At 34.0% G+C, this 13,909-nt stretch overlaps 1 protein-coding gene across 1 annotated transcript; it reads right to left on the bottom strand.

The window, feature by feature from the left end:
- Positions 1-4,595: 4,595 nt before the first annotated feature.
- LOC309801189 (pancreatic alpha-amylase) lies at positions 4,596-13,581 on the bottom strand. Its single transcript, XM_082615704.1, has 11 exons — positions 13,470-13,581; positions 12,618-12,831; positions 12,109-12,255; positions 11,072-11,269; positions 10,457-10,687; positions 9,570-9,703; positions 8,679-8,801; positions 8,276-8,375; positions 6,507-6,625; positions 6,275-6,400; positions 4,596-4,923 (listed from the first exon to the last, which is right to left on the bottom strand). The coding sequence occupies exons 2-11, from the start codon at positions 12,783-12,785 to the stop codon at positions 4,734-4,736; spliced, it is 1,536 nt and encodes a 511-aa protein (XP_082471830.1). The 5' UTR covers positions 12,786-12,831; positions 13,470-13,581; the 3' UTR covers positions 4,596-4,733.
- Positions 13,582-13,909: the final 328 nt, after the last annotated feature.

Genomic DNA, 13,909 nt, shown 5'->3' with positions numbered 1-13,909 from the left:
GCCCTGAACCTTTATCCTCCTGTGTATATGTCAATCATTACTGGAGGTTGGGAGAGATTAGAGTCAAACATAGCCTGGACACAGGTCATTGCCAAAGATTAAGCCCATCTTCAAGTCTACCCTTCTCTAGGAGTGCCTATTTCTTCATAGTGCAGATTCTATAACACTCATTATCCAACTCTGCCTGCCATGTTGGTCAAGCTGTACAATATATGTGTTCCCATATCTCCAATGTGAAGTGGGACACAGATTCCCCAGGATTTTCCAAAGTCTGTTTAACACTGTGGGGAGACTACATCAGGACTGCCTAGGTTTTAACCTGAGATGGATCAGGCAAATTAGTTTATGCTTGTGGCTTCAGAAACAGGAAATAGGAAAAAAAAAAAAAACTCAGAAAAAACTTGTATTTGTATCTTTAAAAAGAAAAACATTGAAATATCCTAATTCAAAACTCAGAACTTTGTTAGAATTTCTTTCATTTATAGAAAATTTAGAATTTTGTTTCTTTTTAAAAATTACTATTACAAAAGAGTGTGGATTACAAATGGATTCAGTAGTTAATGACTCTAAAAGTTTGAAACTAGCACTGGCTTTGGCATTCTAATTCGAGTGACCATTGATATTTAGAAATGAATGTGAAATGAAAAGTAAAGTTTCTTTTATTTTTTCTAGGAGATATCTATTATGAAAGTCTGTCTGTCTCTCTCCCTCTCTATGTTATAGATATTGTGCCTTGATTTCCAAATTTATAAGATTATAATTTAGCACTATAATGCGTCCCTCATATATGCACATTTTCTGTTTCCCATCTTCCCCATATGGTTTCATTAATTAAATCCAAATTTACTGTTTTTAATATTATGTCTATGTAAACATTTTTCATTCTGAGCCAAGCATTATGACATTTTATTTCCTTTCTTAGACAAGAGTTTTTACTTTTCTAAAAGTTATTTATTTTTTTTATTTGCTTGGCATTCTTCAAATATCTACTTATGTCTTTCCAAACTTCCAAAAACTCTCTAAAATGCTTTTCAATAAAATTATTCACGAGGTCAAACCCTTCAACTTTATTTTATTTTTCTAAAAAGACCTTTCTCACAAATTCCACCAATGAACTAACCTCATATTTACTGGTTGATCCATAGCCTGCTGGAGCCCTAATCTCTTGGGACTTTTTTAGTTATTGTATTGAGAATTCCCTTAGCCTCTCTTCTGTATAGGATTCTATTTCAGAAATCTTACTTTCCTCTTTCTGGGTTTAATTCCTCCTTTCTGTGAAAAAAGGTATATGGGAGTTAGATGTTTTTAGGTTTTTGCATGTGATATCTATTTTCCCCCACAAATCATGGCTGGCTACAAAATTCTAAGTTGGAAATCATTTTCCTCAGGATTTTAAAGAATTGTTCTACTGTGCTCAAGCTTTCAGGGTTACTGTTAATAAGTTTTCTAAAATAGCTAACATTAATTTAGGAATTCCTATATACCATGTTCTATATTAGCCTATTTATTCTTCATAACAAAGTTATGAAAAAGTAATATTATCCATAATGATAGTTGAGGAAATTGAGGTCCAAAGAAATTGAAAAACTTGTCTCAGGTTACTTAGCAAATACATTTTACAGTCAAAATCTGAATCTACACTCTATTGACTCTCTTGTACTGGCACTCTGGTGTTAATCTAATTTTGATCCACCATATGTAAACTAGTCATTCTCTTTCTCTGGAAGTTTTTAGCATCACTTTTTCCCCTTTGATTTTCTGAAATATTACAATATGCACTGTTTTTAACATTTCCAATTTTAATCTGTATACTCATATCCTTGAGCTCATAATTGCCTCTTTCCTGTTTTCCATATAGTCTCTTCAAAAAATCTTTATAGGGATTCCCTGGTGGCACAGTGGTTGAGAGTCCGCCTGCCAATGCAGGGGACACGGTTTCGTGCCCCGGTCCGGGAAGATCCCACATGCCGCGGAGCGGCTGGGCCCGTGAGCCATGGCCGCTGAGCCTGCGCGTCCGGAGCCTGTGCTCCGTAATGGGAGAGGCCACAACAGTGAGAGGCCCGCATACCAAAAAAAAAAAAAAAAAAAATCTTTATAATTTGATGTTTAAATTCCTGGAATAATGCTCTAACTTTTTAACCTATTCTATTTTATTTTCTGTCTCTTGCCATTTTCCTCTATTTTCTTGAAGGTTTCCTCAATTTTACTTTTCAACTTTTCTATTGAATATTTATTGCATTTAGCACATTTTATTTTCAGGAATCCAATTCATGTGTATAAATCTATTTCCATTTATTTTTTATGTATCCTAAAACATTCTAGAATGTTTATAGTACCAATTTCCACCTTTGTTATGTTTATTCTTAGGTACCTTATAGTTTTCTTGTTGTTGTAAATTATGTTTTTTAAATCACTTTTTCTAGTTATGTTTGGTGGTTTTCAAGAATGCCATTGATTTTGTACTGCTGTTTTTAATTTATCTTCATTTTCTTCTTCTACAATTACTTAGCATGGGCCATATATAGTTTCCTTCTTGATGATTAATCATTTTATTATTAATAAGTCTCTTAATCCAACAAAAACTTTGTATGTGTATGCTGGGGTTTGGTGGCTGTGTGAATTGGGACAGCTGCATTTTGTGTATATTGTCTCAGAACACTTTTTCAACAATCCATCTGCTCTAAGATCATTTATTTTCTTTGTAGTACCTTTACCTGTTTCTCAACATCTTTTCAGAATGAGCAGAAAATCTATATGGCTCTTTATGAAACTTATTATGTTATAGATTTCCTTTATGGTATTAGAGAGTGTATTTTATTCCCCCAAGCTAACACGTAGAATTGGATTATCAAATCAGACAAAAGTGAATCAGAGATCCTATTCCGGCATCAAACTTTTATAATAATTTCAAGGATACAGTCAATCAAGATGTTCAGACAAAAGAGAGAAAGGCCTGAGATATCAACAGCAGTTCCTCAGGTCCCATTTTCCTGCATTGGACATTAGTATCTGGCTCAGAACAATAGATCAGGTTTCTAAATAAGGTTCGAGGGGTTACCTCAGACAACAAGAGCAGTTAAGGTATAAAACATTTCCATTTATGTCTCAGAGAATTGTATAACTTACAAGATATACACTATACCGCATAGATTCTAGGTTATATTTATTATAGGTAACCCTGAGCGAGGAACACTCTATAAAGGGGATTTCAGAGATAAAGTTTCATCCCCCAGCAAATATCAGTAGTCCCTTTTCCCAGAAGTCCAGCTGACAAGGAGATTAGACCAGGTCACCTATATTCTATTCTTTCAGGGCATCTGACAGTAAACAGAGTGAATAGATTGCAGGTTAACTGATTTAGTTACTTCTTTACACTCCCAAAAGGATTCTGTACAACTATACTCCAATAAAGATGTTAAAAAAAAGATATATCTCAGTCAAATTAAATTACAGAGAGTGTTGACATTGATAGAATAAAAATTCCTAAGATAGAACTGGGCAGAATTCCTAAAGTAACACCCAATTCTTACAAAATCTACCACTAGGAAACAGAGGTTTCATTTTAAATCTCATTGTACCTGCACCAAGGAATCTTCTTTAGCAAAGTCCCAACATCCCTCTTCAATTTCAATATGACATTTTATTCTGAAGTTAATAGATAATAATACGTACAACCATAGAATATCAGCTAAATCAAGACACTGAATATACAGACGGTAATACTGTAGCTTCTGTTCTATTAGGACATAAGAACAGGACCCAAATCTGACCAGGTATAAGATCTTTAGACTCATTCAGTCCAGTACTGCATGGCACAGCATAGAGCAAGCCTCTCAGAGACAGTGTTGTACCAGAACAACCTTCCTGACTTAGTTTTCCTCCCTTACAGAATCAATTTGGTTTAGAGAGGAAACCAAAGCCATACAACATCATCATGTGAAAGCCATTGGAAAGAGAACGAAAAAATGAATATAGAGAATGTAGGAGAAGATTCCTGTGAGCTCCAGATAATTAACTATTATAGACTGCATAATTTGTTTCTTTTAGTTTTTAACTTATTAAACATGAAAGGGCCTTTATATTGTGAAAAGCTCCCAAGTGTTATGACTTTGTATGAGAATCATCATTAAATCAGCTACCCCTAACTGTTAGAAACACCCTATGTAAGAAATAGACATATATTAGAGATACATAGCTGGGCAAATGGTGTTAATGGCAACAAACATGTTTTTCAATATGCTTTTCTGAGTTCTTAGAAATGCCTTTGACAAAAAGGTTAATGAGAATCTTTTTTTTTTTTTTTTTTTTTTTTTTTTTTTTTTTTTTGCGGTACGCGGGCGTCTCACTGTTGTGGCCTCTCCCACTGCGGAGCACAGGCTCCGGACACGCAGGCTCAGCGGCCATGGCTCACGGGCCCAGCCGCTCCGCGGCATGTGGGATCTTCCTGGATCGGGGCATGAACCCGTGTCCCCTGCATCGGTAGGCGGACTCTCAACCACTGCGCCACCAGGGAAGCCCAATGAGAATCTTCTAAACCACGACAAAATGTTGATTGTAATGATATTATAATTATTTAAGTATATGTGTTTTTTTATGCCTTTCTGAGTTTTTCAAGTTGGTTACTTATTAGAGCTTTAACCAAAAATTAACGAATTATGAGAAGTTATAGATTACATATATATAAGAACAGAAACACCTTTTATTTCTCTGTGTGTATGTATTTAATTCAAACCTTATAATTTAGATTCAGCATGAATCACAATAAATGGATCTTCAGCAGAGTTACTAATAGAAAAATTAGCATTGCCATCGCCAGAAACATAGATTTTAATTCCTGTACAATCGTTACCAATTTTATCTCCAGAAATGACATCACAATATGTACCAGCAGGAAGACCAGTTTGCAAAGTTGAAGATAATGCCCTGTAAAATAAAATTTAAGATTTCACCACAATTAAAAGCAAGAATACAGACTATCTCTAAAATAAAGAGTTTAACTTGGTGCTGTAGAACTCTAAGAAGTCAAGGTCTCAATGAAAATAAAATACAAATACAAAGGCCTCCTCAGTGGTTGTAAGTAGTTTTCTTAGGGCCAACAATATTCGTATAGAAGAGAAGACTTAGGCGTAACCTAGTAAAGAGTAAATATTATTTAAAAAATAATAAGGTTGAAGAGTATCAGTGAAGATTTAGTTGAATTGGCTCCCTTAGAGAAAACTGATTCCTGTGGTAAACACACACATTTTAAATTTGTCTTCATCTGAACTTAAGAAAATACTGATTACTGTCAAGAATCTAAATATGATTATTTCTTTAAAAAACTCTTATTTTTCAAGAGGGTCAAATAAATTTGGGCTGGAGATTAAAATAACCTCGCATTTCTATAAAGAAGTATATGGTTTTAAAATACAAAGCTGTCCCATAAATTTATTTTGATTCTCCCATCTACAAAAGACATAAATTAAAGGACTAGCAATGGAGTCTTGGGGAAGAAAGAGATACAGTTGATTTATTTTTTTGTCAGTAAAATATAATTTGGGCTAGAGTGAGCTAAGCATGCGTGGAAGTTAGTCTTGGGCAAAGGTATTTCAACTGCTTGCAAAGATGGCTTCTCAGCTATAGTTCTCTGTGTGAGGGAATACTTGAGACAGAGAATATAAGTGTCACAAATGAAAAGCCAGTAATGAGATGTTTCAGAACTAAAACTAAAAAATCTCCTGAGGTCAATCAATGACCATAACATATATATTATATATATATATATATATATATATATATATATATATATATATAATATATATATGCTTTAAAAAGTATTATTTGTTACAGAAAGACAGGACAGTGTAAAAAGAAGACCAAAGAACTAGATACCAGGGTAGGTGAAAAAAAAGAGACAGAAAAAAAGATATTTCCGTCCTGAGGCAGTATTTTTCCATTATTTATTTTTAAAGTCCTAGAAGACAGTCTTCTAGGGATTTCACAACCTTTATATTATGTGAATTTTATGTGAGGTGTATATGTTAGCATATATATGTGCATATCTGCCCATGATATGCACAAGTGTACAAAAAATAACTCTACTTACAAGAGAAAGCCCTTATAAAGAGAGGAGATCAAAAGAATAAGAGTCATCATCATTTTTCTGCTGATCACTAAGTTTTCTTAATCTGCTGACTAAAGGATTTTTCAGGTATGAAAGAAGTAAATGAACAGGAAAAGAATAAACCAAGAACATGTTGGTACAAAATATTATTTCTAATTGATGTCTACTTACCAGTCATCATTGTTAAAGACAATGAATCCTCTGTTTCCTCTTCCAAAAGCTACTTGGTTGCTACCATTATCCCACCAGTTTGTAAAAGGTTGGCCATCAACTACATTACGGAACACAACCATGTTCCTAAACACAAAATAGCATAAGAAATGCCGATGAATATGTCAACAGTTTAAAACAAAATGTTAAGAAACTGTATTATTAGAGGATATCTCTAAATAAGTATTCCTACCTTATTTGACGCCATCGATGTTCACAGACCCAGTCATTGCCACAAGTAGTATCTGGATTAATAGTAACTTCTTTAATGACTCCATTATTATTTGGTGGCCCAATCCAATCATTAACATCCTCAATTAACAAAAATATATTAATACATTTTAAAAGCTCACATTATTAACATTACATGTGTCCTTATTCAGTCCACCAAACCCAATCTGTCCCTTATGTGCCTCTGTAGTGCCTTCATTGAGAATCCAACTTGTTCCGTATTTTTACTGAATTTATCTTCCCCCTAACTTCCCATTCTCTATTGCCATATTTCAAACAAGGCTATGATTCTCTTACCCTCTCATTTTCTTTGCAAGGAATTGCATTGACTTCTTAATATCACTCTAGGTAGTGCAATGTCACTGAAATGGCAAGGCCTTTAGCGTCAGAAACAGCAGAACTAAAAGATAGGCTCCATTAGTACTAGCTACAAAAACTTAGTTAATATACAAAACTTCGGTGCCTGATTTTCCTCTTCAGTAAAGTGAAGATATTACTTAGTGGCTATAAAAATTAAATGAGATATGTAAAAATGCTTTCCACATGATAATTGCTAAATAAATATTAGTTTCTTTCATTCTTCTTTGTTAAATAAATATACTAATCAAAGCATCACAATATCCCTTAATAAATTGACCAAATTTTTAATATTGTGGTTTCTGATTGGTACTTTCAAAGATAATCATAGGAAAAAACAGATTATGTCTAGGAAGTTTATCAAGGTCTGTCTTAAATCCTGTTGTATGATGAATAGTGGACAAAACTAAGTGTTGTCAGCATGCACAAGTCCTGGAGAAGTCTTGGAAATGTTATGGGAAAAGGGGAAATGGACATATGCCATGACTCCGGCCATCAGAAATAAGACCAGTTAGTGGGAATTACAAGAAGTTGACTCAATATAAAGGGACATCTTCTAAATATTAAGGCTATTTAATAATAGAATGAGTCACTGTACAAAGTAGTGGACTTCTCAATTCGAAAATAATCTACTAGAAACTAGATAAATATCTATCTGGTTTGCAGGGAAGATAATTTTTTACTTCAGGTATGAAGTTGCTATATGATGCTGCATTTGAAATCTTCAGTCTGAAAACTATCCACTAACTTTCCAAATATATTCTTTAATAGTCTTATTTCTCAGTTTTTTTAAAATTATTACTCAGATTATTGTCTTTACCATACCGCCCAAATATTTTTCATTTTTAACATTCCCAGCAGAGTCAGCAAATGTCTCTTCTTTAACACAATACTTTCCTTACTGTTATACCATACTTTCCCTATTGAACCTAGGTCCAATTGGATCATCTCTTTGTTTTCCAAAAAACTTCTTTTAAAAGTATTTAACAAATATCTATATTGCTCGTACTGTAGTGCATGTACTGTTTTAATTTTTCTGAAGTGTTAATTTGTAATCATATCAACTCTATGAAGTAGGTACTTATGAGAAGTACATACTTTACTCACTGTATCCTATTTTTAAGTGTGTTTTGTTTTCTTTGGGGCTACCTTTGTCATATTTTGAAAGAGCTTATATACTCTTTGTCCATAGAGATCATTAATTTTTATTTTTTTTTAATATCCACTGCATTGTTAAAAGAGTCCTGCATCAGGTCTACACTTAATAAATATTTGATACAAAAAATACAGAATGTAATAGCATCATGTGAAATTAAAACAAAATTAACCTCTTTATCTTGAGGAAAAGACATTTTGGAAAATACCAAAACTTACTTGTCCATTTACAAAATGTCTTGGCCAACGGTAACTTGACATTATTCGTGTAAATCCGTAGGGATGAGCGAGCATAAATCCAACTCCCATTTTGTACAGTCTATAACATTATAGAAGAAAATAATATTTTTAATATAATTAAAATGTAGGTTTAAAAATGAGGAACTTGGGCTTCTCTGATGGCGCAGTGGTTGAGAGTCCCCCTGCCGATGCAGGGGATAACGGGTTCGTGCCCCAGTCCGGGAAGATCCCACATGCCGCAGAGCGGCTGGGCCCGTGAGCCATGGCCGCTGAGCCTGCGCGTCCAGAGCCTGTGCTCTGCAACGGGAGAGGCCACAACAGTGAGAGGCCCGCATACCGTAAAAAAAAAAAAAAAAAAAAGGGGGGGAACTTTTTTTCTTACCTAGGGTCCCAGAATGTAAGAATAGATGCTCCCCCAGCTCCATGCCCTCGCTGATTGTCATGGTTATCAACAAAGACAAGTGCTCTGTCAGAAGGCATGAAACCCCAGCCTTCTCCCCAGTTCCTATTTAAAAAGAAAAAAAAATCTTAAAAGCACCTATATGTATTTTTTAAAATAGCTTTAGAGTAACCTACATGTGTATTTCGTTCAGAATAGCACCCTCTAATGAAATCCTTTCTCTAATTAAATAAGTATTCTGTAGGGCTTTCAAAATATAAACTATATAGATATATTATCTACAAATTCATTTCATGCATGTATATATCTAGGAATTACTTGTCTTACATTCATGTTACAGGTATAAGATTTTTGTTATAAAAGTTATATTAGAATTTTCACTAAATTATAATTTAGATGGACTGCAGAAGGTTCAACATTCTTATCATTTTATACACAATGGCAAACGGTTTTTAACTAAGGCTTCAATACTATATTGTTATAATATAAATATTTTAATATTTGAATTTAATTAATTGATTAATAATTCTACAGGACAGCCACATTGTAGGGACTTCATAAAGTACAGAATCATTTTAACAATAACCTGGCCTGCACAAATTATGTGCAAACATTAGTTAAATCTAGTAGAGACGTATAATACCAGGATTAAAATCTCTATGTGATGTTTTGGGTCTCTAAAATTACTTCCTCATGATTGATGTTCTAAATAATGATGATCAATTGGCGTTTGGGGAACTCTGACACTTGCTATTAGTAAATGAATACTTGGATGTTGTCTAAATAAGAAGGCTTAAAGAGGAAAATTCATGTTGGGTAATATCACAAATAAATCTGTGAAATACTTCAAAGGATCAATTGTACTTCACTTACTTTAAGTAAGACATCTTCTCTCCATTCCACTTGCGCAGAACTGTGCCTAGTTTTGCACCATATTTAAATTCTGTCACACGGCCATTTCCAAAGTACTCACTGCTTTTAATTGGCTCACCACCCAGATCAATTACCTAGTAGAAATCAAGAAGAAAATATCATTTTAAATAAGAGCTGAATTTTAACTAACGAGTTACTATTATATAGAAAATAACTTTATGCTATTTATGTTATGTGAAATGCCCCAAATGCTTTTGCTTATGTTAAGATTCTTATTTTCCTTTGTTAAAATCTATGCTACAATATTAAAAGTAACTTGACAAAGTAACCTGTTGTCCTGTGAGAATGCTGACCTAATTTACTCTGCAACATAAATGATAAGAATAGCTCACACTTATAGAGCACTTAATATCCAGCTGGCAATATTTCTAAGTGCTTGCTAAATATTACCTCTTTAATTCTCCAAAGAAAACAAAGACATAACAATTATCATTATTCCTTTTGATAAACTTTGAAACAATTGTTGCTCAGAGAGGTTAATCAATTTGCCTAAACAGACACAGCTAACAGCGCTATAGCCAAGAATTTAAGTCACATAGCCTGGCTCAAGACAGCAACTATATTCTTATCTGTCTTCTATAATGGTCTCTGGGGAGATTATACCTGACACGGAGACTTTTGGCAGCCTAAAAAAATTCTCGGCACTTGCATAAAAAAGCTCCTGTGATAGAATCAGATGTGCTGTCTCTGAATCAAAGGAGTTTAAGGAACATTCCTCCATATACATGAGTCAGCCACTAACCTACAGAAATTGCACTTTTAATGAAATCTGCCATTTATTTTCTGATGAATCTTTGTTTTATCTGCACATATATGTATTGATGTACCTCCTGGTAAATGAAAGGTTTACTTCCGGCAGGGAACCATCTTGTGTTTAGATTATGCAGTTTATCCAAAATTGCCTTTATGTCTCCAGGCCACATGTGTTTAGAAGCATCAATTCTGAACCCTGCTACACCAATGTCAATGAGATGGTTCAGATATTCAGCAATTGTGGAGCGCACATAATCTTTCTCCAGTGCAAGATCAAGAAGACCAACCAGACGACAATCTCGGACCTATTGAGGTAAAAAATGTGATTGGTACATAAAGCATCACATTTGCCTGAGAATCCATTTGATTATTCATTCATTTATTCATTAATGGATATTTCTATAGTGCCTTCTTTGCATTGGTCTCTGGGGATACTGACATTCTAGTATGGACATACCTTTCAAACATTTTCTAGTATAAAAATGGAGAATGTAGGAGATACAGTGGATAAGATTTTTCATTGAGAAAAATTTAATTGGGAACAATGTTTTAAATATCGATTTGAGATTCTTTGTTTGAACAGTCAGGCTTGGAATCCTGTTCTAAGGAATCTCAAATAATATTTAAAATGAGATCAATAAGGTACATGTGGATAATAAAAGGCATAGACAGCTCTTTTTGCTAATTACCTGAGAAGCATCATTATAGCTCTCAATTTCTTCACTTCCAGTTTTACATTTACCATTATTAAAATCCCAACCAGAGTATGGGACTGCTGGAAAATCCTCACTTCCAGGGTTGAAGTAGCTCCCACAAGTACTGCGTGTTCCTGCAGCCACACCATTTCCACACATATGATTAATTACAGCATCCACATAAATACGGACCTGAAAGGCAAAATTTCTATTTCAATGAGACTTAGAGAGAGGTAGAAATTTATAACAGTATTAATTTGAGTTTACAGCACATTAATAACACTCCAAAATATTTGTTTGTTATTTTATAACTTACCTTCCTAGAAGAGCAACAGTCAAATGTGAAAGGAAATCATTGTGAACTAAAGCCCTACATGGATTCTAGCCACTTTGTCGAATATTTACATATATGACAAATTAAGAGAACCCAAAACTACCATAACTGTGAAAAAATGCAAAGACCCTTTTTTTTGGCAGGGAGGGGCAGGAGAAAAGAATCAGATGAGGCAGGAGAGATGATTGGTTTTTGCAATTTCCATGGGTCATCTTAAGAAATAAAAAGCCAGTCTCTACTATCTATTTAGGATCAGTAGGTGTTGTCTCATGTTATGCTCCTCATCAAAGAGAAAATAATTATTTACCATCAAAGAACCTATGGGAAGAAAGACCCAGGACTTACGGGTGGAGACACACATCACATAAAAGTAACAGCCAATACTGTAACTGGAATTTCCGATTCCTAACTGTAAAAGTGTTCCTCAGAAATGCATGCAGCCAGGAAGGTTAAAAGTTGATATTTTGCTGTATGAGTAAGTTCGTGGCCTTAAACTTTTACTTACATCTTCTTTCGTGCATAAATAAACATTTACAAAAGCTGAACATAAGGCAACAATTACATTTTAATTTATGGCTAAAGCATGAAGTAAAATTTTAAAATATATGAAAATCGTTCTGCTTGAAAGGAACAGGAGGCAAGAGAGAGAAATCCTTTTTCTATATAATACTTTTAAAGGGAACTTTAATTCACTTACACCAACGTTGTTACATCTAGTCACCATGTCTTTGAATTCATTCTCATTTCCTGATCTTGTACATAACTTGTAGCTAACTGGTTGGTATCTTTCCCACCAAGGTCTTGGAGGGTTATTAATTACTGCGTTTTCATTGGGTGGGGAAACCTACAAATTAAACAACAGTAGTAAGTATGAAATTATGCCTTACTTTGTATCACTGAATATTCTAGAAACGACTCAAGAGTCTAAAATTGTTTCTGAATCTTTGTATTTGCAGCCACATTCCTTAACAACCATTAGAAAATATTAACTTCTCATTGGAAATGTCCTGCTGAAAAAAATATTGTATTAGAAATAAAATATGAAGTTGCCAACAATTTCAAACTTTTTTCTTCCTCAGAAAACTGTTTTACTTAAAGTACTTATCTGTGAAGTAAAATGTTGTCCCAGCTTCACAGACACAGAGCATAATACCATTTACTCTAAGCACAGTGAAGTCTGCAATTTATACTGTGAACAATGCCCACCTGAACCCCTCCAAATCGTTTGGGAGCTAAGTATCGCTCACATTCAAGAGCAATATCAACCCAGCGCCACTCAAACAGATGGACAATAGATGTCCGTCCAGATTCAGTATTTGGGGCATACTGAGCCCAGCAGAATCCAATGGCTGAAAGCAATAGAAAGAGCTTCATTTTGCTTTCAAGCTGTCAGTGTTCTTTCCAGCAACTATTTATATTCCTGTAAGAAGCATATTTTACAATGTAAATGTTAACATGAATAAACACTTAGAGCACAAACCATTTATTCATAATCTGAAAAGAACTATCGATAATAATGTTAAACAGGTGAAGAACAGCCACAAAATCTCCCAGGAATAACACCTAAATGACCTTTTAGAACAATGTTTTCCTTTTTGAGGGAATATTAACCATTTTTAAACATCTGTCATTTTATATATCTATATGTATATAAAACGTCCGTAATCATGTATTATTTAACTAGGATTCGATCATATTTCTGAAGTCCTTCACTAAGAGAAGGAGATTAACAATTAGGGCCAACTGAATTCACAGTGAAAATTTTACCTGAACTATCTATTGCAAACATTTGTAATGTTTCAATTTCAAAAAGAAACAGAATATTCAATTCAGTTCTGGTTTCACCTTCAAAGAAAATTTGCAGTTATTTCAATTTCTGGATTAAGATTTAAGAAACTATTTGGAAGATGGATGCCCATGCATTGAGGCAACAGACCTTTCCCCTCCCCCCTCCCCCCTCCATCAAATTCTGTGCTTAATGCATTGGCTATAGCAGTCGTGTGGCTTTTTTTTTTTTCTCTCTCTCTCTTATTTCTTATAACCACATATCTCTTTTACCTGATCAAACACCACATTAATAAACTTGCATCCTTTTTCCTTCTTAATATACATGAAATCCTGCTAGAGAGAATATAGTACAGGTGGGAAGAAGTCCATTCATTCAACAAGCATTAACTGAGTGCCTGTTTTTTGCTAAGCACATGGACGATACTCAGGATACAATGATGAAGAAGATGGACAAGATTTTATTCTTGAGCAGCTTACATTCTAGTGGAAAAACAGAAAATACATGAGTTAATAATAATAATAAAACATTTCAAGATAGCAATAAACTAATATGAAATAACAGTGTAATGAAATAGGAAATGACTTCACCATCAGGGCATTTTAGACTGAATAGTCTGGGAAGGTATCTTCAAGAAAGTGATTTTCAACTAGAATTTGGAGGTCTAGAAGGAGCTAGTTATTTGAAGATCAGAGAAAGAGAAATCTAGATA

The sequence above is a fragment of the Mesoplodon mirus genome (genome assembly GCF_964341445.2).
Source record: "Mesoplodon mirus genome assembly, chromosome: 3".
NCBI classification, from domain to species: Eukaryota; Metazoa; Chordata; class Mammalia; order Artiodactyla; family Ziphiidae; genus Mesoplodon; species Mesoplodon mirus.
The sequence above is the reverse complement of the archived record's forward strand: the minus strand, read 5'-3'. Positions and strand labels throughout refer to the sequence as shown.

Excerpts from the sequence above, each read along its gene's own strand:
- LOC309801189 (XM_082615704.1), bottom strand. The coding sequence starts at position 12,785 with ATGAAGCTCTTTCTATTGCTTTCAGCCATTGGATTCTGCTGGGCTCAG. Across the intron at positions 10,688-11,071 it reads GCTATAATGATGCTTCTCAG|GTCCGAGATTGTCGTCTGGT; the intron begins GTAATTAGCAAA and ends TTACCTCAATAG. Across the intron at positions 4,924-6,274 it reads GTCTTTAACAATGATGACTG|GGCATTATCTTCAACTTTGC; the intron begins GTAAGTAGACAT and ends TTTATTTTACAG.